The following is a 26,858-nucleotide window of genomic DNA, read 5'->3' as shown; positions in this document are numbered from 1 at the left end:
CTTTCCTGGTCAAGTGTTAAGAGCAACGGCTTTCCTGGTCAAGTGTTAAGAGCAACGGCTTTCCTGGTCAAGTGTTAAGAGCAACGGCTTTCCTGGTCAAGTGTTAAGAGCAACGGCTTTCCTGGTCAAGTGTTAAGAGCAACGGCTTTCCTGGTCAAGTGAAAGAGCAACGGCTTTCCTGGTCAAGTGTTAAGAGCAACGGCTTTCCTGGTCAAGTGTTAAGAGCAACGGCTTTCCTGGTCAAGTGTTAAGAGCAACGGCTTTCCTGGTCAAGTGAAAGAGCAACGGCTTTCCTGGTCAAGTGAAAGAGCAACGGCTTTCCTGGTCAAGTGAAAGAGCAACGGCTTTCCTGGTCAAGTGAAAGAGCAACGGCTTTCCTGGTCAAGTGAAAGAGCAACGGCTTTCCTGGTCAAGTGAAAGAGCAACGGCTTTCCTGGTCAAGTGAAAGAGCAACGGCTTTCCTGGTCAAGTGAAAGAGCAACGGCTTTCCGGGTCAAGTGAAAGAGCAACGGCTTTCCGGGTCAAGTGAAAGAGCAACGGCTTTCCTGGTCAAGTGAAAGAGCAACGGCTTTCCTGGTCAAGTGAAAGAGCAACGGCTTTCCTGGTCAAGTGAAAGAGCAACGGCTTTCCTGGTCAAGTGAAAGAGCAACGGCTTTCCTGGTCAAGTGAAAGAGCAACGGCTTTCCTGGTCAAGTGAAAGAGCAACGGCTTTCCTGGTCAAGTGAAAGAGCAACGGCTTTCCTGGTCAAGTGAAAGAGCAACGGCTTTCCTGGTCAAGTGAAAGAGCAACGGCTTTCCTGGTCAAGTGAAAGAGCAACGGCTTTCCTGGTCAAGTGAAAGAGCAACGGCTTTCCTGGTCAAGTGAAAGAGCAACGGCTTTCCTGGTCAAGTGAAAGAGCAACGGCTTTCGCTCTGTCACTCATTCTCCTTTAAATGTGGGGGGGAAACATCCTGTCCTGTTGTTGATGTTTTGATGACAGGCAGCTAGACATAAAGCAGGACCATCATTACTAAGCCCTTCAGTCATCTCTCCCCCCCCTCTCCATCCCCCGCAGCACTCTATTGGTCTTCACCTCATCCGCCCATTCCTGCTCATCACAGCATTACCATGGAGACAGTGACATGCAGCTCATGGTTTTTACTAAACCTCACATCCCCCCCTCCCCCCCTTCACTGCTGATTCTGGGATTTCTGACATCCCTGACTTTAACGGGAACTTCTGAAACATCTGGGTAAAGTTCCCAGAAAGTTTTTGGAATTTTGCAACCTTACACAAGACTCAATGTTCCTATTCTTATGTTTTCATATTTCTTATTGTTGTTGCATTGTCAAGAAATGAGCCTGGATGTAAACATTTAGTTGGATGATATATATACACACACACACACAATGTGTACCATGTACATACAACATGTTGGTTTCCCCCATAGTTGTCCCATATGTTATATGGGACAAATATCCCAAAATTGAGTGTTGACTTTCCAAACATCTTATAGTTAAGGACAGGGGGAGGGGAGAACTGTATTAGGCTTTATGCAATGTTGTCAACCAAGGAACCAAGACTAGATAGGTGGATGATTCTCTATTTAAAAATCTGAAAGTTAAGTGAGATTCAAGGAACAGTGAAATTCTATATTGAGTCATGATGCATTAATCTAATTGAACACGTGTTAGATGATCTAGCTGTAGCCCACATGATGATTTCACAGCTTTTAGATGATACAGGCCTTATATGTAACCTACAATCTGACAGAACCGCCAAATGAACCTTAGTGGATTTCAACACTGGCTTCTAATGCAACTGTGAGCCTTTCATTTGGAATGATGATTAATATTATACATTAGACCTTTTAGATTCAAGTTGAAACATTGTATCACCATGTACACAGAGTAATGTTGCAGTAGGTTCAGCTGGCTACTTCAGAGTGCTGATACTGGTTTTTTTTTTGTTCCATCCTGTGGCATCTCGTGCTACAGCATTTCTCCTCGAGCGATACCTTCCTTTACAACGTTGTTGCAACACACATTCCACGCTACGTTCAAACCACATATGTGAAGTTTCCACTAAAACGCAGCAACTATGTAACCATTAAAAGACAAGTAACGAAAAGTAACAGACTAAATTATATATATATATATTTTTAAGGGGTGTTTCCGCACATTCCTGTGTGAAAAAAAGAAGGTTGGCTTTAACCCCATGATAACAAAGCTAGAACACCAGCACCGTGTCGGTTGTGTAGAGCGAGTGATCGGTTAGTACTACTCAGCCTCTTTGCACGTCCATAAACTTTTATGCTAAATAAACTTTATAAAAGAAAGCCCAACCTTTGGAAAATAAATACAATTAGTCAACTTACCGAGCAATGTATGACACTAAAGAGCTTGAAGGAAAAATGTTCGCAGTCCGACTTTCCTACAGAAGCGCAAACCGACGACACCGAACGTCATCGCATCCACAATAGAACATCTTAAAGTTGCCCGCTGCCGCGAGACTGTCGGAAAGGATGCAACAGGTTAATGTCCTTCGATCAACAACAACAACAACAAAATATCCGTTAAAGATCATGTGGTTAAAAGCAACAAAACCCTGCGTTGAAGAAAAAAATTATACTTTTAAACATTTGTTTCGGGTTTGCCTGTCAATCCCCAGTTTGTTAGGCGAAGCCCAGTAACCATTACTGCTTATGAGCGTTTTCTTTCCCCAGTCCCCAGTCTCCAGTCCCCTCCCTCCCTTCCCCAGTCCCCTCCCTTCGCCCGTCTCCTCTCCAGTCCCCTCCCTCCCTTCGCCCGTCCCCTCCCTCCCTCCCTTCGCCCGTCCCCTCCCTCCCTTCCCCCGTCCCCTCCCTCCCTCCCTCCCTTCGCCCGTCCCCTCCCTCCCTCCCTTCGCCCGTCCCCTCCCTCCCTCCCTCCCTTCGCCCGTCCCCTCCCTCCCTTCGCCCGTCTCGCTGTGGCGGACTGGGAGTAACCCACACGCCATATTCACACTGTTCATTGGCTCTTTGCAGGGGGACCGTCTTCGTCATATAAGCATCTGAGACGTCTCTATAGTTACCCTCAACAGGGAGGAAAATACTGTACAGTAAGTTAAGGCTACTAATGTTGATATAGGTGTACCAGTACTCTTTTGGTCAAGTATAAAATCTTTCCAAGGTTTTCCATATGTGGTTTTCTAGAGATAGCCATTCATGGTAGGTATTATTGGCCAGTGGTATACAGTATATTTGTACAAAAATCTACAATGGAGTAGGCCTGTGTATTCTATGGTCTGAGTAATTAACAATAGCTGGGCCCTTGAATCCAAGCATTTTGGCAGGTCAACAAATAGAAACAACTAAATAACAAACGTAAAGTAATAGTGCATTCAAACTCTCTCTTTCCACTGTCTAGCGTGGATATACTTGAGTTAGCCGACCACAGAGGCTGCTAGGAATGAGTTACAGTATACTTACAGTATCTATCCAAGCTCCCCCCTTCCTCCACACAAACGATGTTCTCACTTCTTTTTCTCTCTCTTGTTCTCTGTCTCTCACTCTCATACACTTTCTCTCACTTGTTTTCTCACTTTTTAACAAACAACTATCAATCGTTGTAGTCCTATTGACACAATACGAGTGCTTTTTTGGGGGGTCTATTTCGGCCGTAGTTACTCGTGAGGAAAGTAGCACGTCATTTCACCACTTTCAATGACTAACAAGAGAAGAATGAGGTTTCACACCACAAATGGCGGGGTATGAAGGGAAGAAATAGTCTCGACTCCGGTTCTGTTGTTTTTCTTAAGCCTCTATATTTCTCTTTCAGAACCATTATCCAGAGCAGCAGAAAGTAAGCTATTTCCAAGCAGACCACAAAATGTTTGTTTCAGGACATTTTTTTCCCCCCCACAAGATTTAAGTCAAGAGCACAGCAAATAGGCTAAGTGATTAAATACTGTACTGTACTGTGTTATGCTGTAATCCAACATAATCCACTTGTCCTTTAACTTTTTCTTTATCTCCACTGTAAACTATTTGTAACTATTGACCACAATATAGATGATGATTCATGTTTTGTATTTTAATGAGAGAACATCATACCCACAAAGGGATGGAAGCAGGCTAGGCTATTTTAAACCATTCGTTGTTAGAACCTGTGGACTGAACGGAAAGCATTTGCCAGCAGTGCCTATAGACCAAGCTCACTAAACCCCCTAATGACATGCATGATGGCAAATACAGGAGTAGGAGTGGGAGGAGAGAATATATCGTGTTACAGTCTATTGGTCTTTTTTTTTTTTGTAGTTATTTAACCTTTGTTTAACTGGGCAAGTCAATTAAGAACACATTCTTAATTACAATGACGACCTACACCGGGCCAAACCCGGACGACGCTGGGCCAATTGTGCGCCGCCCTATGGGACACCCGATCACGGCCGGGTGTGATGCAGCCTGGGTAATTGGTCATCTGGGATTCACAGATGTATCCTTTGACGACGCCATACATTTCAAGAAGTAGCACAAAACTTTTACGAACTTAAATGTAAACTTTCAAAAATATTGTCAGAAGCATAAACAATATTGTATTGTATGTACTGTATATGCCCTATATGTCAATCAAAATATCAACAACAACAGAAACATTTTTAACATTGCAGTTAAAAATAGCAGCTATGAGCACTGCCACATCAACTGTTTTGTTTGGAAATCTGATGCCATCCATCCAGTCAGTCAGGAAGTAATTCAGCATCAAGCACTTCCTCAGTTTGTACTGGGCTGGCCATTTTAAGCTCATTATTTGCCATCTAGTGGTTTTTTAAATCATTGCAAGCAGGATGTGATAACAGATTTAGTGCATGTTCTGCTCAATGAGGCCAACTTCCTTCACCCATTGGGGAGGGATATCTTTCAGGAATGTGTGAATTGTACAAACTCACAAACTCATATTAACTTATTACTATCAGATTTGTAAATGTGTGTGTTTGTTTATTTGATATTTCAAGGTTTATTGTCACATGTACAGGATACAGCAGGTGTAAAACAATACAGTGAAATGCTTAACTTGCGAGCTCTTTCCCAACAATAAAGGTAGGAATAGAGATAAGAAAAGAAATGTGAAATGTGAGAGTAGAAATAAATAAAAAAAACATGAGAATGGTCTGATATACAGGTCTAATATACAGGTCTGATATACAGGTCTGATATACAGGTCTGATATACAGGTCCGATATACAGGTCTGATATACAGGTCAGGTCTGATATACAGGTCTAATATACAGGTCTGATATACAGGTCTGATATACAGGTCCGATATACAGGTCCGATATACAGGTCTGATATACAGGTCAGGTCTGATATACAGGTCTGATATACAGGTCTGATATACATGTCTGATATGCAGGTCAGGTCTGATATACAGGTCTAATATACAGGTCTGATATACAGGTCTGATATACAGGTCTGATATACAGGTCTAATATACAGGTCTGATATACAGGTCCGATATACAGGTCTGATATACAGGTCAGGTCTGATATACAGGTCTGATATACAGGTCTGATATACAGGTCAGGTCTGATATACAGGTCTGATATACAGGTCTGATATACAGGTCTGATATACAGGTCAGGTCTGATATACAGGTTTGATATACAGGTCTGATATACAGGTCAGGTCTGATATATAGGTCTGATATACAGGTCTGATATACAGGTCTGATATACAGGTCTGATATACAGGTCCGATATACAGGTCTGATATACAGGTCTGATATACAGGTCAGGTCTGATATACAGGTCTAATATACAGGTCTGATATACAGGTCTGATATGCAGGTCTGATATAAAGGTCTGATATAAAGGTATATTATAAACTGGGTGGTTCGTGTGCTGAATGCTGATTGGCTGATAGCCATGGTATATCAGACCGTATACCACGGGTATGACAAAACATGTATTTTTACTGCTTTAATTAAGTTGGTAAGCAGTTTATAATAGCAATAAGGCACCTTGGGAGTTTGTGGTACATGCCCAATATACCACGGCTAACGACTGTGTCCAGGCACTCTGCGTTGCGTTGTGCATAAAGAACAGCCCTTAGCCAGGGTATATTGGCCATATGCCACACCTTATTGCTTAAATATGTAGGTCTAATATGCAGGTCTAATATACAGGTCTGATATTTTATTTTTTATTTAACTAGGCAAGTCAGTCAAGAACAAATTCTTATTTTCCAATGACGGCCTACCCCGGCCAAACCCGGACGATGCTGGGCCAATTGTGCGCTGCCCTATGAGAGTGATTTGAGTAAGCAATGTACATGTAAACAGGGGTAAAAATGTCTGATAGCAGGATCAATACCAATGGTAAAAAGAATCATTCTAATCAATCCATCAAGAATGGCATCATTGTGTGTGTTGCGTGCATGGTAATGTGTGTGTGTGTGTGTGTGTGTGTGTGTGTGTGTGTGTGTGTGTGTGTGTGTGTGTGTGTGTGTGTGTGTGTGTGTGTGTGTGTGTGTTGCGTGCATGGTAATGTGTGTGTGTGTGTGTGTGTGTGTGTGTGTGTGTGTGTGTGTGTGTGTGTGTGTGTGTGTGTGTGTGTGTGTGTGTGTGTGTGTGTGTGTGTGGAAGACTTCTCAGGTTAGCTCTGCCTTCCTGAGAATTTGGTCATGTCGTTTGTGTTAATGACATTATTTGTTATTTTTAAATGTATTTCAGATTCAGATCTACTTTATTATCCCACCAGGGGGAAATTAATTCAGTCATGAGCTTAAAAATACGTTACATAAAACATGAAAACACAGAAACTACACAATGTAATGAATTGAAAGTGCCATAGCTACAGATTTAAAGTGAAAGTGCAATGTGCTGTGTACTGGAGGGACCAACAAACTATATCTATTATACAGCCTAATGACTGTTGGAATAAAAGAGTCCCCATATCTATCTGTTTTCATTTTATTTTGAAGAAGTCTCTTTCCCCTTGTCTGGCTGCTGCTGCGACTGAAGTTTGAGTGAAGGGGATGAGTACTGTCCTGTAAAAGGCTTTCACGTTTTAGAAGGATGAGTTTTGAGTGAAGGGGATGAGTACTGTCCTGTAAAAGGCTTTCCCGTTTTAGAAGGATGAGTTTTGAGTGAAGGGGATGAGTACTGTCCTGTAAAAGGCTTTCATGTTTTAGAAGGATGATTTTTGAGTGAAGCGGGTGAGTACTGTCCTGTAAGAGGCTTTCATGTTTTAGAAGGATGAGTTTTGAGTGAAGGGGATGAGTACTGTCCTGTAAAAGGCTTTCACGTATTAGAAGGATGAGTTTTGAGTGAAGGGGATGAGTACTGTCCTGTAAAAGGCTTTCACGTTTTAGAAGGATGAGTTTTGAGTGAAGGGGATGAGTACTGTCCTGTAAAAGGCTTTCATGTTTTAGGAGGATGAGTTTACAGGTTGGAGGCTGATTCTTGATCTATACCAATTATCCTTCCCACCGTCTTAATCACGCGCTGAAGCTTGACTTGGTCTTGCACTTGTATGTTTCCAAACACGCATATCAAGTCCAATCAAATCAAATTTGACATACATGTGTTTAGCAGATGTTATTGTGGGTGTAGCAAAATGCTTGTGGTTCTAGTTCCAACAATGCAGCAATATCTAACAAGTAATATCTAACAATTTCACAACAAATACCTAATACATACAAATCTAAGTAATGGAATGGCATTAAGAATATACAGTTGAAGTCGGAAGTTTACATACCTTAGCCAAATACATTTAAACTCAGTTTTTCACAATTCCTGACATTTAATCCTAGTAAAAAATTCCCTGTCTTAGGTCAGTTAGGATCACCACTTTATTTTAAGAATGTGAAATGTCAGAATAATAGTAGAGTGATTGATTTATTTCAGCTTTTATTTCTTTCATCACATACACTCAATTAGTATTTGGTAGCATTGCCTTTAAATTGTTTAACTTGGGTCAAACATTTTGGGTGGCCTTCCACAAGCATCCCACAATAAGTTGGGTGAATTTTGGCCCATTCCTCCTGACAGAGTTGGTGTAACGGAGTCAGGTTTGTAGGCCTCCTTGCTCGCACACACTTTTTCAGTTCTGCCCACAAATTTTCTACAGGATTGAGGTCAGGGCTTTGTGATGGCCACTCCAATACCTTGACTTTGTTGTCCTTAAGCCATTTTGCCACAACTTTGGAAGTATGCTTGGGGTCATTGGACATCAGACCAGAGGACATTTCTCCAAAAAGTACAATCTTTGTCCCCATGTGCAGTTGCAAACCGTAGTCTGGCTTTTTTATGGCGGTTTTGGAGCAGTGGCTTCTTCCTTGCTGAGCCGCCTTTCAGGTTATGTCGATATAGGACTCGTTTTACTATGGATATAGATACTTTTGTACCTGGTCCCATGGTGTTTATACTTGCGTACTATTGTTTGTACAGATGAACATGGTACCTTCAGGCGTTTGGAAATTGCTCCCAAAAATTAACCAGACTTGTGGAGGTCTACAATTGTTTCTGAGGTCTTGGCTGATTTCTTTTGTTTTTCCCATGATGTCAAGCAAAGAGGCACTGAGTTTGAAGGTAGGCCTTGAAATTCATCCACAGGTACACCTCCAATTGACTCAAATTATGTCAATTAGCCTTTCAGAAGCTTCTAAAGCCATGACATCATTTTCTGGAATTGTCCAAGCTGTTTAAAGGCACAGTCAACTTAGTGTATGTAAACTTCAGACCCACTGGAATTGTGATAAAGAGAATTATAAGTGAAATAATCTGTCTGTAAACAATTGTTGGAAAAAGTACTTGTGTCATGCACAAAGTACATGTCCTAACCGACTTGCCAAAACTATAGTTTGTTAACAAGAATTTTGGGGAGTGGTTGAAAAAATGAGTTTTAATGACTCCAACCTAAGTGTATGTAAACTTCCGACTTCAATTGTATAAATATATGGAGGAGCATATCAGACCAATGGTCAGCACGCTCTGCAGGACAGATTTATAGAACATTTCTAAGATATGGCGGTCGACATTGTTGGATTCCTGGCCTGTCTCCCCCTGTCTGGTACAGGTACCTCCACCACACTCACCCCTCTCTGTTCCCCGTCTGCCCTGGCCTGTCTCCCCCTGTCTGGTACAGGTACCTCCACCACACTCACCCCTCTCTGTTCCCCGTCTGCCCTGGCCTGTCTCCCCCTGTCTGGTACAGGTACCTCCACCACACTCACCCCTCTCTGTTCCCCGTCTGCCCTGGCCTGTCTCCCCCTGTCTGGTACAGGTACCTCCACCACCCTCACCCCTCTCTGTTCCCCGTCTGCCCTGGCCTGTCTCCCCCTGTCTGGTACAGGTACCTCCACCACACTCACCCCTCTCTGTTCCCCGTCTGCCCTGGCCTGTCTCCCCCTGTCTGGTACAGGTACCTCCAGCACTCACGCACTGTTGGGGCGAGTGACTCTGGACTTATAATGGCTAACCCCAAGTCGTTATATATTTAATTTTGTTATTTTGCTATTTGCCTCATGACTCCTGCATGCTTTGTTGACTACGAACTTTCTTTACCCAACCGTGGGACAGACTATGTTTGTTCCCACACTCGGGTCTCTGACTCTCTATTGGTTACACAGACTTTTGGCCTCCCATCGTATTGTAACCATAACCAATCCAGATGGGTTGATCATTACTGAGACGTGGTTAAGGAAGAGTGTTTTGAATAGTGATGTTAACTTTTCTGGTTATAACCTTTTACGCAAGACAGATCTTCCAAAGGTGGGGGAGTGGTAATCTTTACCAAGGAACACCTTCAGTGCTCGGTTGTCTCCACCAAGTCTGTCCCCAAACAATTTGATTTGCTGGTTTTAAGCATTAAACTTTCAAATAGCTCTTTGTTGAATATTGCTGTGTGCTATTGTCCTCCATCAGCACCGGTCTGTACCCTACCTGCCCTAAGCTCTCTCCTGGCCCCTTACACTACGTCTGAATTTGTCCTGCTAGGTGACCTAAACTGGGACATGCTTAAACCACCTGAACAAGTCCTAAAGCAATGGGACTCCCTAAATCTTTCTCAGATTATTACCAATCCCACAAGGCATGACTCCAAACACCCAGAAAAGGCTACTCTCCTTGATGTTATCCTCACAAATAATCCTGATAGGTATCAGTCTGGTGTTTTCTGTAATGACCTTAGTGATCACTGTTTTACAGCCTGTGTTCGTAATGGCTGCTCAGTGAAACGACCTGTCCTGATTTGTTATAGACGCTTGTTAAAAAGCAAGCCTTCATGAACTGGCCTCTATAAAATGTTATAGAATCAGCTTGATCCCCTCAGTCGAAGACGCTCGGACCTTCTATTTTGATATTTTCAATGGAGCGAAAGGCTCAGCACACGCATACTCAGGCTGACAGGCTCTCATTCAGGCAAATGAGAAATAAGTGCACTCAGGCTATCCGGAAGACCAAAGTTAGTTACTTTAAGGAGCAATTCTCTCTCTGTGGGTCTAACCCCAAGAAGTTCTGGAAAACGGTTAAAGACCTGAAGAATAAACCCTCCTCCTCACAGCTGCCAATGTCCCTTAATGTTGATGATGTGGTTGTTACTGAGACGAACGTTGGCTGAGCTCTTTAATCACCACTTCATTAAGTCAGGATTCCTATTTGACTCAGCCATGCCTCCTTGCCCGTCCAACATTTCCTCATCTCCCACCCCTTCTAATGCGACTATCCCCGATGCTTCTCCCTCTTTTTCCCCTGCCCAGCTACAAAGTTTCTCCCTGCAGGCAGTCACTGAGTCCGAGGTGCTAAAGGAGCTCCTTAAACTTGACCCCAAAAAACATCTGGGTCAGCTGGTTTAGACCCTTTCTTCTTTAAGGTTACTGCCCCTATCATCACCAAGCATATCTCCAACCTTTTTAACCTCTCTCTCCTCTCTGGGGAGGTTCCCATTGCTTAGAAGGCAGCCACGGTTCGTTCTTTATTTAAAGGGGGAGATCAAGCTGATCCTAACTGTTATAGGCCTATTTCTATTTTGCCCTGTTTGTGTTGGAAAAACTTGTCAATAATCAACTGATCAGCTTTCTTGATGTCTATAGTATTCTCTCGGGTATGCAATCTGGTTTCCGTTCAGGTTATGGATGTGTCACTGCAACCTTAAAGGTCCTCAATGATGTCACCATTTCCCTTGATTCTAAGCAATGTTGTGCTGCTATTTTTATTGACTTGGCCAAAGCTTTTGGCACGGTAGACCATTCCATTCTTGTGGGCCGGCTAAGGAGTATTGATGTCTCTGAGGGGTCTTTGGCCTGGTTTGCTAACTACCTCTCTCAAAGAGTGCAGTGTATAAAATCAGAAAATCTGCTGTCTCAGCCACTGCCTGTCACCTAGGGAGTACCCCAGGGTCAATCCTAGGCCCCACGCTCTTCTCAATTTACATCAACAACATAGCTCAGGCAGTAGGAAGTGCTCTCATCCATTTATATGCAGATGATTCAGTCTTATACTCAGCTGGCCCCTCCCCGGATTTTGTGTTAAATGCTTTACAACAAAGCTTTCTTAGTGTCCAACAAGCTTTCTCTACCCTTAACCTTGTTCTGAACACCTCCAAAACAAAGGTTGTGGTTTGGTAAGAAGAATGCCCCTCTCCCCACAGGTGTGATTACTACCTCTGAGGGTTTAGAGCTTGATGTAGTCACCTCATACAAGTACTTGGGAGTATGGCTAGACGGTACACTGTCCTTCTCTCAGCACATATCAAAGCTGCAGGCTAAAGTTAAATCTAGACTTGGTTTCCTCTATTGTAATCGCTCCCTTTCTCCACAGCTGTCAAACTAACCCTGATTCAGATGACCATCCCACCCATGCTAGATTGCAGAGAAATAATTTATAGATCAGCAAGTAAGGGTGCTTTTGAGCGGCTAGATGTTCTTTACCATTCGGCCATCAGATTTGCCACCAATGCTCCTTATAGGACACATCACTGCACTCTATACTCCTCTGTAAACTGGTCATCTCTGTATACCCATCGCAAGACCCACTGGTTGATGTTTATTTATAAAACCCTCTTAGGCCTCACTCCCCCCTATCTGAGATATCTACTGCAGCCCTCATCCTCCACATACAACACCCGTTCTGCCAGTCACATTATTCTAAAGGTCCCTAAAGCACCTGGGTCGCTCCTCTTTTCAGTTTGCTGCAGCTAGCGACTGGAACAAGCTGCAACAAACACTCAAACTGGACAGTTTTATCTCAATCTCTTCATTCGAAGACTTAATCATGGACACTCTTACTGACAGTTGTGGCTGCTTTGCGTGATGTATTGTTGTTTCTACCTTCTTGCCCTTTGTGCTGTTGTCTGTGCCCAATAATGTTTGTACAATGTTTTGTGCTGCTAACATGTTGTGTTGCTACCATGCTGTGTTGCCATGTGTTGCTGCCTTGCAATGTTGTTTTTCTTAGCTCTCTCTTTATGTAGTGTTGTCTCATGTCTTGATGTGTTTTGTCCTATATTTATACATTATTATTATTTTTTTTTAATCCCAGACCCCATCCCCGCAGGAGGCCTTTTGCCTTTTGGTAGGCAGTCATTGTAAATAAGAATTAGTTCTTAACTGACTGGCCTAGTTAAATAAAGGTAAACAAGATATATATAAAAATACATTAAAACGGTTCAGTTTGCACAGGCACAATCATTGAATTTGAGCTGTGGAGTGTGTTTTACATTCATTATCTGTCGCCTACATTATGTTTGCATTCTTAAATGTTTATAGAATCAAAAAAGGAAAGCTGTGTGTGTGTGTGGGCTGATGAGTGAGGCCTACTGATATGGCCATGCTCAGAGGGAGGAAGGTGCAGGATCAGAGAGAAAGGAGAGAGAGAGAGAGAAGGAGAGAGAGAGAGAGAGAGAGAGAGAGAGAGAGGGAGGGAGAGAGAGAGAGAGAGGGAGAGAGAGAGAGACAGAGAGAGAGAGAGAGAGAGAGAGAGAGAGAGAGAGGGGGAGGGAGAGAGAGAGAGAGAGAGAGAGAGGGAGAGAGAGAGAGACAGAGAGAGAGAGAGAGAGAGAGAGAGAGAGAGAGAGAGAGAGAGAGGGTAGCTAGAGCCTTCTCTCCTCCCTCCCATCCAGGCCCTCCTATGTGCTCCGAGCATTGACGTCACATTTGCTCCTTTCGGTTGCCATAGCAACTTATTTCCCTAAACCCCTTGTTTTTTTTCTTCTTCTCCCTCCTCTTCTCTGGTAGGTCCACAATGGTTGTACAGCCAGCATCTTGCAACACAATGGTTGCAATACGGTGAACGGGGAGTGATTCAGCATTGCAATCGCGATTTTTTTCTAAGATATTCTTCATCCATCGCTGTGTTTTTTTTCTTTCTTTCTAGTTATCTCCATCTTCACGTTTATTATTCTGTGCATGTAAAGTCGTTAAATGTCTCCCGTCGGAATGTTTTGAACAGAACTGTCACCGGATCGTCGTCAGCTGGCACGGAATGGTAGGTCTGCGCGGTGCTGTGCGGGAGCTATGCGTGGAACAGTGATATTAATGCAGCGGGAACTGCTGAAGGGTGGGGTGATGAATATTGATTGATCTGCTACGAAGGTTAACCAATGCTTTCCGCTTTGGAACGCGATAGCGACAATAACAAACTTTTTGATTTGACTCTGTTGTCCTGTGTAGCTATATTATATACATCGGTGGGTAGTAGTGTGATGGAAGTGGTAAAAATGCGTTGATTTGATAGGATATCGTTTTGATGCAGGACAAAATGTTGTTTTCCGCTAGTGCATATATGCTTGATGTGTTTTCTTTATGTATCAGCCATGGATAATATAATGGAAACAATGTTGCAACATCAATTAATATGGCCATACAAAGGGGAATGAATGGTAGTCTATGATTTAGAGTTTAGAAGGCTATTTCAGCCATATTTTCTACGTGGTTTGATCATATTCAGTATTATTTTGACAACCTTTGTAGGTCAATACACCGTGCCTGATTGAAGTCACTCGACCTGTCCTAGTAATGTGGACATGAATTACAGTACACTGATAGAATGTCATGCGTGTACCTGACAGAGGAACACTAGGTGCACATAATTCTACTGATTGACATTGCTTCTTTAGATCTGATCAAGACCTACAATGAAGTTGAATTAGATGTGTATCAACTTGAACGGTAGACCATTCACCATTTTATACATGGCCATGTATTCCAACCCATTCTCTGATGTCATTTGCACCTTGTGCAATAGCCTATGTGTGGACAATAGAATGCCTTTGCATCAAGCCATCTCAATTATAAAGTGCACATTTACTAATTTGTATTGAAGAGTAAATTGATGAATCTAGAAAGATGATGAATGAATGGACCACCTGACATATTATTGCACAGTGATCATGAGATGTGTCAAGGCAGTGCCTTACTGTATACGATAAGCCTATAGAAAGATTGGAGACTGTGGAAAAACAAAAATGCTTCTATTTGGGAGAAGAGCTGTAGTCATCCTAATGCAGCAAAGACATTGAATACAATACATTATTGATACAGGACAACTGTAGTAGGTCACTAATGGAATGGTGCAATATGCTCACTTAGTGACGAAAATAAGAACATATTTTTTACATTTTATTTAAACAATGTGTTGTTTTTGTAAATTTGACACCTCAAGAGGCCTGAGAGATGGCTCGTACAGACTGCAAATATTCCTTTGATAAGTCGTTTGGAAACATAATCAGAAAAGGCATGGGTTTGAAACAATGACTTCAAGGCAAATATAATCTAGTGTTGGGGAATATCATAGCTTCCTGTACTGGGATCAATGTCTGGACCGCATCCTTCAGTCATGTTCTGGAAATATAAGAGGATGCTGAGATGTGAAGGAAGACTCAGGATTAGGCCTACCAGTACAGACAGCAGCCCGAAGAATATGAAACTTGAAGAAGATCAGAGAATATCAGGAATAAAAGTGAGAACCAGAAGCAAATAATCGATAGCTCTCCCAGCAGTGTTACATTTATCAAAGCATCGCCATTCACCTAATCATCTATTATTCATTATTCCTGTCCTACAGTCTGTCTGTCTGTCTGTCTGTCTGTCTGTCTGTCTGTCTCTCTCTCGCTGTCTGTCTCTCCACTCGCTCTGTCTGTCTGTCTGTCTGTCTGTCTGTCTGTCTGTCTGTCTGTCTGTCTGTTTTGTCTGTCTGTCTCTCTCTCTCTCACTGTCTGTCTGTCTGTCTGTCTGTCTGTCTGTCTGTCTGTCTGTCTGTCTGTCTGTCTGTCTGTCTGTCTGTCTGTCTGTCTGTCTGTCTGTCTGTCTGTCTGTCTGTCTGTCTGTGTCTCTCTCTCGCTGTCTGTCTCTCACTCGCTCTGTCTGTCTGTCTGTCTGTCTGTCTGTCTGTCTGTTTTGTCTGTCTGTCTCTCTCTCTCTCACTGTCTGTCTGTCTGTCTGTCTGTCTCTCTGCCCCGCCATATGATGGATGATGCCATTTGTCCTTCATTATGGCGACTAGGTACATCATGATATCCCTGGTAATGAGCATTTTGGGAGTAGTGGCATAGCGAAGACTTCAGGCAGGAAGCCCAATGCTGAACTATGTATGGCTGGCCTGGCAGGCTGGCATCGTAGTGAAGCCTGAGGCAGGAAGCCCAATGTCTAAACTAAGTATGGCTGGCCTGGCAGGCTGGCATCCTCCACTGAGCTCCAGTGAGTTAGATCGCATCATCAGAGATAATACTATTCACGGTCACCTCACTGAGGAATTAGAGATGGAGGGCAAACTCTTCAGCCAACAATGGTCCCATTCCAACAGAGATAGAGAGACAGAGAGGGAGCGAGAGAGAGGTTTCCTGCTAAACGTTATGTCTGAATCGATTCTGATTAGACTTGTCTTTGCATTGATCATCAATACTTGAATATCATGTCACATCATAGAGGAAGGAAGTGTATATCAAGGTTACAGGGAGTAATGAAAAACAATTATTTGCTGCTACAATTCAGCTAGTCAAATGTATCAGCATCATGTAAACAAGTCTGAACTGGAGAGGGATTTCACAGTTTCAGTGACATTTTTTCATTATGAAATAGGCCAGGTTGACACCCTGCTAGGTAACATCACAAGCTGTTGTTACTAGACAGGATGCCATCTTAGCTCTCATCACTATACTGGAGAGGGACTTTTCAGTGATGTGTTTTCTTTATGAAATAGGCCAGGTTGACACCCTGCTAGGTAACATCACAAGCTGTTGTTAGACAGGATGCCATCCCTTCCATCCCACCCCTGCAGCTAGCTCCCTGGATATAGTCTGAATACTGCAGCTAGCTCTCTGGACCTGGTCTGAATACTGCAGCTAGCTCCCTGGATCTGGTCTGAATACTGCAGCTAGCTCCCTGGATCTGGTCTGAATACTGCAGCTAGCTCCCTGGATCTGGTCTGAATACTGCAGCTAGCTCTCTGGACCTGGTCTGAATACTGCAGCTAGCTCTCTGGACCTGGTCTGAATACTGCAGCTAGCTCTCTGGATCTGGTCTGAATACTGCAGCTAGCTCTCTGGACCTGGTCTGAATACTGCAGCTAGCTCTCTGGATCTGGTCTGAATACTGCAGCTAGCTCTCTGGATCTGGTCTGAATACTGCAGCTAGCTCTCTGGATCTGGTCTGAATACTACAGCTAGCTCTCTGGATCTGGTCTGAATACTGCGGCTAGCTCCCTGGATCTGGTCTGAATACTACAGCTAGCTCTCTGGATCTGGTCTGAATACTACAGCTAGCTCTCTGGATCTGGTCTGAATACTGCAGCTAGCTCTCTGGATCTGGTCTGAATACTACAGCTAGCTCTCTGGATCTGGTCTGAATACTGCAGCTAGCTCTCTGGATCTGGTCTGAATACTGCAGCTAGCTCTCTGGATCTGGTCTGAATACTGCAGCTAGCTCTCTGGATCTGGTCTGAATACTGCAGCTAGCTCCCTGGATCTGGTCTGAATACTGCAGCTAGATCCCTGGATCTGGTCTGAATACTACAGTTTGCATAACACTGGCTCCTGATGTGGATGATGTCATACCACTTTATCCTGATGTGGGTAATGTCATACCACTAGATCACGATGTGGGTGAGGTAAAGTATTTGTGCACTGGCTGGCACACTGTACTTTCATCTGTGTTATTGTGGCTATTTAATACAGATAAAAAAAATGTAACCTTTATTTAACTAGGCAAGTCAGTTAAGAACAAATTCTTATTTACAATGATGGCCTACCCCGGCCAAACCCGGACGACGCTGGGCCAATTGTGCGCCACCCTATGGGACTCCCAATCACGGCTGGATGTGATGCAGCCTGGATTCGAACCAGGGACTGCAGTGACGCCTCTTGCACTGAGATGTGCCTTAGACCGCTGCGCCACACGGGAGTCTATGAGATCTAAGTTATCTCTTCTGCCGACTGTGTTATCACCACTAAGGTTTAGAGTTCAACTCCTAAACCTTGGTAATAACATTGTAATTACAGTAACAACATTGCTGTTACATAATCATTTGGTAATAGCTCTGTAATTGCATAGCAATGGAGTTCAGCGACAACTTGTGCAATACCATGTCCTCGCCACAATACACTAAAGATAGCCACGGTATGTCGACAACCCTAGCAGTACGCCCTGGCCAGTAGACAGCTACAGTTAGTCGGTTACATAAATGAATTTGATGGAAATACTGCATGGGATTTTTCAGTTGTCTCTATGCACCCTCCCTCCCTGCTGACTAAGGCTAAGCCAGTCAGCCATACGGCAGTAGTGTGCATCCCAAATGACGCCATATTTCCTATATAGTGCACTACTTTTGACAAGGGCCTATAGTGCACTATGTAGGGAATAAAATGCCATTTGGGATGCAACTGTAGTCTCTGCCCAGTCACTCCCATGATAAACAGCATCATACAGTAGTATCTGTAATGGGAACAAACTACTTCAGGGGTCAAACAGCAAAACTAATCCAAGGGTCAAACAGCAAAACTAATCCAAGGGTCAAACAGCAAGGCAGGGACCATCAAAGGATTTAGCAGACAGCATTAATCCAGACTGAAAGCTACAAAGACCTGATCTTAATATGCACCACCACACGCATAATATAATAACATTATAGCAAGTTGCACATAAGAACAGAATGATCAGCGGTAAAAAGATAGTTATTGCTGAGGCTTTTTGATTGCAGACTGTGTACAGAACTGTGTAGCGAGGGATCTGCTTGTTCACTGAAGGGCTCAACATCCACAGTCAGGCCTCGGTGTCCAGCTTGATTATGTTTCAGGCTGATTAAGAACGTGCTAAAGGAGGGAAGAGAAAGAGAGATTGGGAGAAAGAGAGGGGCGAGAGAGAGAGCGAGAGAGAGAGACGGCGGTAGAGAGAATGAGGGAAGGGAGAGAGAGGGAGGGAGAGAGAGCTGGAAGACAGAGAGATAGAGTGAAGTGCGTGTGTCTGAATAAAATAACAGTTATTCAAGCTTTGTTTTTGCAATGTTTACTTCTTCAAGGCCTTTGAATTGTGTCGTGCATTTATTTTCAAACAGTGGAGGATATTTGGCGAGCAGGGACAGCTGAAATGTACAGTAGAGTTCAGAACAGTAGAGGCAATATAATATTTCTCAACTGACTGTTTCCTGCGTTTGAATTAGGGTTTCATATTTTCCTTGAGAATGCACCAATTTTCCTTCCCAAGAAAATTGCAAGAAATGACCGGGCTTCCCGGTATTCCCATTCAAACCAGAAGTGGTTTTTAAAAGAATATAATACCAGCTAATAGTGCTGAGCGATTAGTACGTTTTTCGTCCGGTTCAGTTTCGGTTTAGATTATTACAAAATAATCACAGTTTTTGCGATTTCGGTTTCAATACTTTTAAAAATATTAATAGCACTGTGCATTATGGGGTTGAATGCTGTAACAACACAGACTAAAACAGTTAATACAAGTCCCATGATGGCAGTGACTGACCATTACTGCTCATCACTTATTAACCATCATTTATTCACATTACTTTAATAAAATATTTCAGATGTGTATATTACATCTGTTTTTATTTGATGACTTTATTATTTCATTCCAAGTCATCATCTCATCTTTATAGAGCTGCTGTCTTGACAAAATCACTATTTTAGTAGTTCTTCAAAGTAAATAAGGCATACCAACTATCGATCACTTAGATGGTGTAACAGCAACAGCTGCTCTCTATATCACCTCACCATCACGCTCCTTAACACCCGCCTGCTTAACCCGGAAACCAGCTGCACCAATGTGTCGGAGGAAACACCATTCAACTGACGACCGAAGTCAGCCTGCAGGTTGTAACAAGGTGCCCGGGCCGGCCACAGCGCGATGAGCCAAGTAAAGCCCCCCCCCCGGCCAAACCCTCCCCTAATCCAGCTGACGATGGGCCAATTGTGCGCCGCCCTATGGGACTCCCGATCACGGACAGTTTTGACACAGCCTGGGATCGAGCCCAGGTCTGAAGTGACCCCTCAAGCACTGCGATGCAGTGCCTTAGACCGCTGTGCCACTCGGGAGACCCAGAATAACATTTTCTACACAAACTATAGGCTATAGGCTATAACAATGTAAACCAACCTGGTAGGTCTATCCTGTAGCAAATGAACAAACAAAATCATTTGCATAGACCTGGTAGGCTGACCTGTTTAACTTAGATTTTTTTTCTGCTGAAGTGGGCTCTCAAAAAGCTTCCCAGACTCAGGCGGCTTCTGATCTTCGTCATACATTGGCCACAGACTGAGAAGGCTCTAACGGCCTTCACGGAGGTGGCCTGGATTGTGGCGAGCGCCTCAAACAGGTGCTGCAGGTATTTTTACCTCTTGTTTGTGGCTTCAAACAGGCCGAATTCCTTAGACAGGATTTTGAGCAGGTTTGTTTTACATTCAGCCTTGTTGGCATTAATTTTAGTAAAGCTTTGCCACACAGACAACATTTTTGGAATGAATAAAAGCAGGTACAGTTGAAGTCGGAAGTTTACATACACCTTAGCCAAATACATTTAAACTCAGTTTTTAACAATTCCTGACATTTAATCCTATTAAAAACTTCCTGTCTTAGGTCAGTTAGGATAACAACTTTATTTTAAGAATGTGAAATGTCAGAATAATAGTAGAGAGAATTATTTATTTCAGCTTTTATTTATTTCATCACATTCCCAGTGGGTCAGAAATGTACATACACTCAAGTAGTATTTGGTAGCATTGCCTTTAAATTGTTTAATTTGGGTCAAACGTTTCGGATAGCCTTTCACTAGCTTCCCACAATAAGTTGGGTGAATTTTGGCCCATTCCTCCTGACAGAGCTGGTGTAACTGAGTCAGGTTTGTAGGCCTCCTTGCTCGCACACGCTTTTTCAGTTCTGCCCAAAAATGTTCTATAGGATTGAGATCAGGGCTTTGTGATGGCCACTCCAATACCTTGACTTTGTTGTCCTTAAGCCATTTTGCCACAGCTTTGGAAGTATTCTTGGGGTCATTGTTCATTTGGAAGACCCATTTGCGACTAAGCTTTAACTTCCTGACTGATGTCTTGAGATGTTGCTTCAATATATCCACATAATTTTCCTTTCCTCATGATGCCATCTATTTTGTAAAGTGCACCAGTCCCTCCTGCAGCAAAGCACCCCCACAACATGATGCTGCCACCCCGTGCTTCACGGTTGGGATGGTGTTCTTCGGCTTGCAAGCCTCCCCCTTTTTCCTCTTAACATAACGATGGTCATTATGGCCAACAATTCTATTTTTGTTTCATCAGACCATAGGACATTTCTCCAAAAAGTACGATCTTTGTCCGCATGTGCAGTTGCAAACCGTAGTCTGGCTTTTTTATGGCGGTTTTGGATCAGTGGCTTCTTCCTTGTTGAGCCGCCTTTCAGGTTATGTCGATGTAGGACTTGTTTTACTGTGGATATAGAAACCTTTTTACCTGTTTCCTCCAGCATCTTCACAAGGTCCTTTGCTGTTGTTCTGGGATTGATTTGCACTTTTCGCACCAAAGTACATTCATCTCTTGGAGACAGAATGCGCCTCCTTCCTGAGCGGTATGACGGCTGTGTGGTCCCATGGTGTTTATACTTGCGTACTACAGATGAACGTGGTACCTTCAGGTGTTTGGAAATTGCTCCCAAGGATGAACCAGACTTGTGGAGGTCTACAATTTCTTTTCTGAGGTCTTGGCTGATTTCTTTTGATTTTCCCATAATGTCAAGCAAAGAGGCACTGAGTCAACTTAGTGTATGTAAACTTCAGACCCACTGGAATTGTGATACAGTGAATTATAGGTGAAATAATCTGTCTGTTAACAATTGTTGGAAAAAGTACTTGTGTCATGCACCAAGTAGATGTCCTAACCGACTTGCCAAAACTATAGTTTGTTAACAAGAAATTTGTGGAGTGGTTGAAAAAAAAGTTTTAATGACTCCAACCTAAATGTATGTAAACTTCTGACTTCAACTGTACATATTGTATTGTGGCAAGGGGAAGGTTGTGTATCTTTTTCTCCTTGCTTAGTGGGGAATGAAGTCTCTTATGTGGCTACCCTTTCTGAAACATGGAGGGAATGAGAGCCCTTCTTTCCCATAACCTACACTATGCTCACTGGCAGTGTGTTTTTCTGGCTGGGCCTGCAAACCTCCCCAGAGTCCAGATGGAGGGAGAGGAGGCTGCGTTACACAGGGTTGGAGAGAAGGAGGGATGGAGGGATGGAGAGAAGGACGGCTAGAGGGATGGGTGAATGCAGCAGGAGGAGCTGCTGAATGAAGCTGTCGCAATGGAACACAGAGGGAGGGGTGGGGAAAGGAGGGAGGACATAGAGGGAGGAGAGGAAAGGAGGGAGGACTCAGAGGGAGGAGAGGAAAGAGGGATGAGGGAGGGTGGAAATGAGGAATCAAAGGCTCTGTGCTGCAGTATTGTAGATGGAGAGAGAGCGAAAGAGACAGAAAGGAAGAGAGAGTGAGAGAGGGAGCAAGGATGGAGGGAGAAAAGCACTGACATATTCATGTGATGTGTGTAAGCTGCCTTAAAGGCGGTCTCCTGTGAGAAGTAGGAGAATAACAGGAGACTATCAGGAGAATATCAGGAGAATATCAGGAGAATAACAGGAGACTATCAGGAGAATAACAGGAGACTATCAGGAGACTATCAGGAGACTATCAGGAGACTATCAGGAGAATAACAGGAGACTATCAGGAGAATATCAGGAGACTATCAGGAGAATATCAGGAGACTATCAGGAGAATAACAGGAGACTATCAGGAGAATAACAGGAGAATATCAGGAGAATATCAGGAGAATATCAGGAGAATATCAGGAGACTATCAGGAGAATAACAGGAGACTATCAGGAGACTATCAGGAGACTATCAGGAGAATATCAGGAGACTATCAGGAGACTATCAGGAGACTATCAGGAGAATATCAGGAGACTATCAGGAGACTATCAGGAGAATATCAGGAGAATATCAACAACATGTTATGTTACAGCTCATACTGATTGTTTTGATTGCTGTGTACCAGGTTGTCATTTGTGGGGAAACAGACTGGTACATTAGGGCAATGGATTTACAATTACACTACAATAGTATCAACAGTGACTAAGACCTGAATTACATTATAATAGCATCAACAGCGTCTAAGAGCTGAATTACATTATACAATATAAAAGAGAAGTTAGTAAAACATAATCAACAACAACATATTCAGAAGTAGCCTAGTGCACCCACTTACTGCTCAGTTAGAACAGGGAGACCAAGAGGAAGAATCTAAGCAGAGCTGGTCAGATCAGGTTTTGGGATGTTCCAGGAAAGGACACTTTAATGGAATATCCAGGAAAATAACAAGAAAGAAAATGGAACACTCAGTATCTCATCTGATCTGATCTGATCCTATCTCATCGGATCTGAGAATGTATTTTCAGGACATACAAACAGGCTTAGGTTTCGTCGTAGGATACCCTTCATAGGAGCCTTGGGTAGGAAACGTTGGTTTCTACTTATTTTCGGCAAAGGTGCTCATTATAAAATCCCTTTGTGGCCATAGGCGAGCTGCGGGGGTGTGTGCGGGGGTGTGTGCGAGCGTGACTCCACGATCAAATAAGAAGCATATTAGTTGCTCATAGAGGCAGTTGATGTAGACATTTCTACCGGTCGAGGAGGATCTGTTAAGAGACACATTGGTCGAGTACCAAATGGCACCCTATTCACTTTATAGTGCACTACTTTTGATCAGGGCCCTCGTTGAAAGTAGTGCACTATGTAGGGAATAGGGTGCCATTTGAGACTCAAACATTGAGTCAGAGCCTGTGGAGGCATGATTATGAATTCACTGTTCTCTTTATGACTGGGAACCCTGATTGTTGCTCACGGCAACACCACAGTCATTTAGCTCATATGTCTTCTCACGTATCTGGGATGTGCTACGGTCACTGCTTCTGTAAGTCTTATCACTCACACTCCTATCCTCTTTTGACGGTTGGATTTCATGGCAAGGATAAGATGGGATGGACATAGAAATATCTCGAGTTGATTCAGGCCTTATAAAGAAGCCCATTGCCCAGCCACTGTGGGAATGGACAGAGAAATATCTTGAGTTGATTCAGGTCAATGAAAGAGCACAACTTAAGCCACTGTGAGTTGTGTCCAGATGGGTTGTGTAACAAAGCGTCCGCGTTCCAAGTCGCTCCCCACCTGGTCCCAGTCTTTACTTCCTCTACCAGGACCTACTCTGAATGTCAACCTCCTGAGTCACAACACTCTTACCTCTTAGTCCTCTACCGTGTGTGTGTGTGTGTGTGAGAGAGAGAGGGAGAGTGCAGGCCTGCATTTATGCGTACGTCTGTGTGTGTGTGTGTGTCACTAGGAAATCGACTCGTATCCTCAGGGTAAAGGTTTGTATAGGTATTTCAGGTCACCAGGTTCTCAGGGTAAAGGTATTTCAGGTCACCAGGTTCTCAGGGTAAAGGTTTGTAAAGGTATTTCAGGTCACCAGGTCCTCAGGATAAAGGTTTGTAAAGGTATTTCAGGTCCTCGTGACAGTACCCCCCCCCCCCCCGACGCGCGGCTCCCGTAGCGCCCCGACACCGGCCTCGAGGACGACCCGGGGGACGAGGCGCAGGGCGATCCGTACGGCGGCTGTGGAACTCACTTAGCAATGATGGGTCCAAGATGTCCCCCCTCCTTACCCAGCACCTCTCCTCCGGGCCGAACCCCTCCCAATACACGAGGTACTGCAGGCCCCCCACCTGGCGCCTAGAGTCCAGGATGGACCGTACAGTGTACGCCGGTGCCCCCTCGATGTCCGGGGGGGCGGAGGGACCTCCCGTACCTCAGCGTCCTGCAGTGGACCAGCTACCACCGGCCTGAGGAGAGACACATGAAACGAGGGGTTAATACGATAGTAAGGGGGAAGCTGTACCCTATAACATACCTCGTTTATTCTCCTCAGGACTTTAAATGGCCCTACAAACCGTGGGCCCAGCTTCCGGCAGGGCAGGCGGAGGGGCAGGTTTCGGGTCGAGAGTCAGACCCGGTCTCCTGGCGTGAACACTGGAGCCTTTTTTATTTATTTTTTATTTCACCTTTATTTAACCAGGTAGGCAAGTTGAGAACAAGTTCTCATTTACAATTGCGACCTGGCCAAGATAAAGCAAAGCAGTTCGACAACATACAACAACACAGAGTTACACATGGAGTAAAACAAATATACAGTCAATAATACAGTAGAAAAATACGTCTATGTACAATGTGAGCAAATGAGGTGAGATAAGGGAGGTAAAGGCAAAAAAAGTCCATGGTGGCAAAGTAAATGCAATATAGCAAGTAAAACACTGGAATGGTAGATTTGTAGTAGAAGAAAGTGCAAAGTAGAAATAGAGATAATGGGGTGCAAAGGAGCAAAATAAAATCAATATATACAGTAGGGGAAGAGGTAGTTGTTTGGGCTAAATTATAGATGGGCTATGTACAGGTGCAGTGATCTGTGAGCTGCTCTGACAGCTGGTGCTTAAAGCTTAAAGCTAGTGAGCCTTACTGCGGTGGCGGTCAGCGCTCACCTTCTGCCGTCCCCCAGCCTGTTTAAGAGACTCTTGGACGGACCTCCAGGTCTCCTTTGAGTGCTGCACCCAATCCTCCACCGCAGGAACCTCGGTCTGGCCCTGATGCCATGGTACCAGGACTGGCTGATAGCCCAACATGCACTGAAACGGTGACATGTTCATGGAAGAGTGGCGGAGTGAATTCTGGGTTATCTCGGCCCATGGGACGAACCTCGCCCACTCTCCTGGCCGGTCCTGGCAATATGACCGCAAAAACCTGCCCACATCCTGATTAACTCTTTCCACCTGCCCATTACTCTTGGGGTGAAAACCAGATGACAGGCTGATCGAGACCCCCAGATGCTCCATCAACGCCCTCCACACCCTGGACGTAAACTGGGGACCCCGATCAGAAACTATGTCCTCAGGCACCCCATAGTGCCGGAAGACGTGTGTAAACAGGGCCTCTGCGGTCTGCAGGGCCGTAGGCAGACCGGGCAAAGGGAGGAGACGACAGGACTTATCCACAACGACCAGGATCGTAGTGTTCCCCTGTGATAGAGGAAGATCAGTGAGAAAATCCACCGACAGGTGGGACCAAGGTCGCTGTGGAACGGGAAGGGGCTGTAACTCCCCTCTAAGCAGGTGTCTAGGAGCCTTACACTGAGCACACACCGAACAGGAAGAGACGTACATCCTCACCTCCTTAGCTAAAGTGGGCCACCAGTACTTCCCTCTAAGACCCCGCACCGTCCGATCAATACCTGGATGACCAGAGGGTAGCGTGTGAGCCCATCTGATCAATCTATCGCGAACACCAAGCGGAACGTACTTCCGACCAGCTGGACAACCTGGTGGAGGGGGGTCTGATCGTGATGCCCGCTCGATGTCCGCATCCACCTCCCACACCACCGGCGCCACCAGGCAAGAGGCCGGTAGTATGGGAGTGGGATTGATCGACCTCTCCTCAGTGTCATAGAGACAGGACAGTGCATCAGCCTTAGTGTTTTGGGAACCTGGTCTATACGAGATGGTGAAGCGGAATCTGGTGAAAAACATCGCCCACCTAGCCTGACGGGGATTTAGTCTCCTCGCCACCCGGATGTACTCCAGATTACGGTGGTCAGTCCAGATGAGAAAAGAGTGTTTCGCTCCCTCAAGCCAATGTCTCCACACCTTCAGGGCTCTGGCCACAGCCAACAACTCCCGGTCCCCCACATCATAGTTTCGCGCCGCCTGACTGAGCTTCCTAGAGAAGAAAGCGCAGGGGCGAAGCTTTGGGGGCGTGCCCGAGCGCTGTGAGAGCACAGCTCCAACCCCAGCCTAAGACGCATCAACCTCCACTATGAATGGTAAAGAGGGATCCGGATGTGCCAAGACGGGTGCATCGGTGAACAGAGCCTTCAGACGACTAAAAGCTTTGTCCGCCTCCGCCGACCACCTCAAACGCACCGACTCCCCCTTTAGCAGTGAGGTAATGGGAGCAGCCACCTGTCCAAAACCCAGGATAAACCTCCGGTAGTAATTGGCAAACCCTAAAAACCGCTGCACTTCTTTCACCGTGGTCGGAGTCGGCCAATTACGCACGGCAGCAGTGCGGTCACATTCCATCACCACCCCAGATGTGGAAATGCGATACCCCAGAAAGGAGAAGGTTTGTTTGGAAAACACGCATTTCTCGGCCTTGACGTATAGGTCATGCTCCAGCAATCGTCCAAGTACCTTGTGCACCAGGGACACATGCGCGGCACGTGTAGCGGAATAGATCGAAATGTCATCGATGTAGACTACCACACCCTGCCCGTGCAGGTACACATAATGGCCAGATGTGGTACTAAATGTGGTTTTCCACT

At 44.5% G+C, this 26,858-nt stretch overlaps 2 protein-coding genes across 17 annotated transcripts in view; one reads left to right on the top strand and one right to left on the bottom strand.

Moving 5' to 3' along the window:
- Nucleotides 1-2,716, bottom strand: part of ptpn13 (protein tyrosine phosphatase non-receptor type 13) — a 149,944-nt gene extending 147,228 nt beyond the window's left edge. For 7 of the 8 annotated variants that reach the window (XM_082960578.1, XM_082960577.1, XM_082960585.1 and 4 more), the window contains exon 1: nucleotides 2,358-2,716. The gene's annotated coding sequence lies outside the window, so the exon portion shown is untranslated. The remainder of the gene's footprint in view (nucleotides 1-2,357) is intronic. The other variant, XM_082960579.1, reaches the window with a different exon arrangement.
- Nucleotides 2,717-13,158: 10,442 nt separating this feature from the next.
- The window catches only part of mapk10 (mitogen-activated protein kinase 10), a 119,039-nt gene continuing 105,339 nt past the window's right edge, over nucleotides 13,159-26,858 (top strand). For 4 of the 9 annotated variants that reach the window (XM_014138907.3, XM_014138909.3, XM_045692622.2 and 1 more), the window contains exon 1: nucleotides 13,160-13,443. In XM_014138907.3, the coding sequence (XP_013994382.1) occupies nucleotides 13,441-13,443 (3 nt within the window). In that variant the 5' untranslated portion in view covers nucleotides 13,160-13,440. Of the gene's footprint in view, nucleotides 13,444-26,858 lie in introns of all 9 variants that reach the window. The other 5 variants (XM_014138906.3, XM_014138912.3, XM_014138911.3 and 2 more) reach the window with 2 other exon arrangements.

Source organism: Salmo salar, chromosome 13 (assembly GCF_965601325.2).
Source record: "Salmo salar chromosome 13, fSalSal1, whole genome shotgun sequence".
Lineage (NCBI taxonomy): Eukaryota > Metazoa > Chordata > Actinopteri > Salmoniformes > Salmonidae > Salmo > Salmo salar.
Note: the sequence above shows the minus strand (reverse complement) of the source record. Positions and strands in the feature narration are given on the sequence as shown.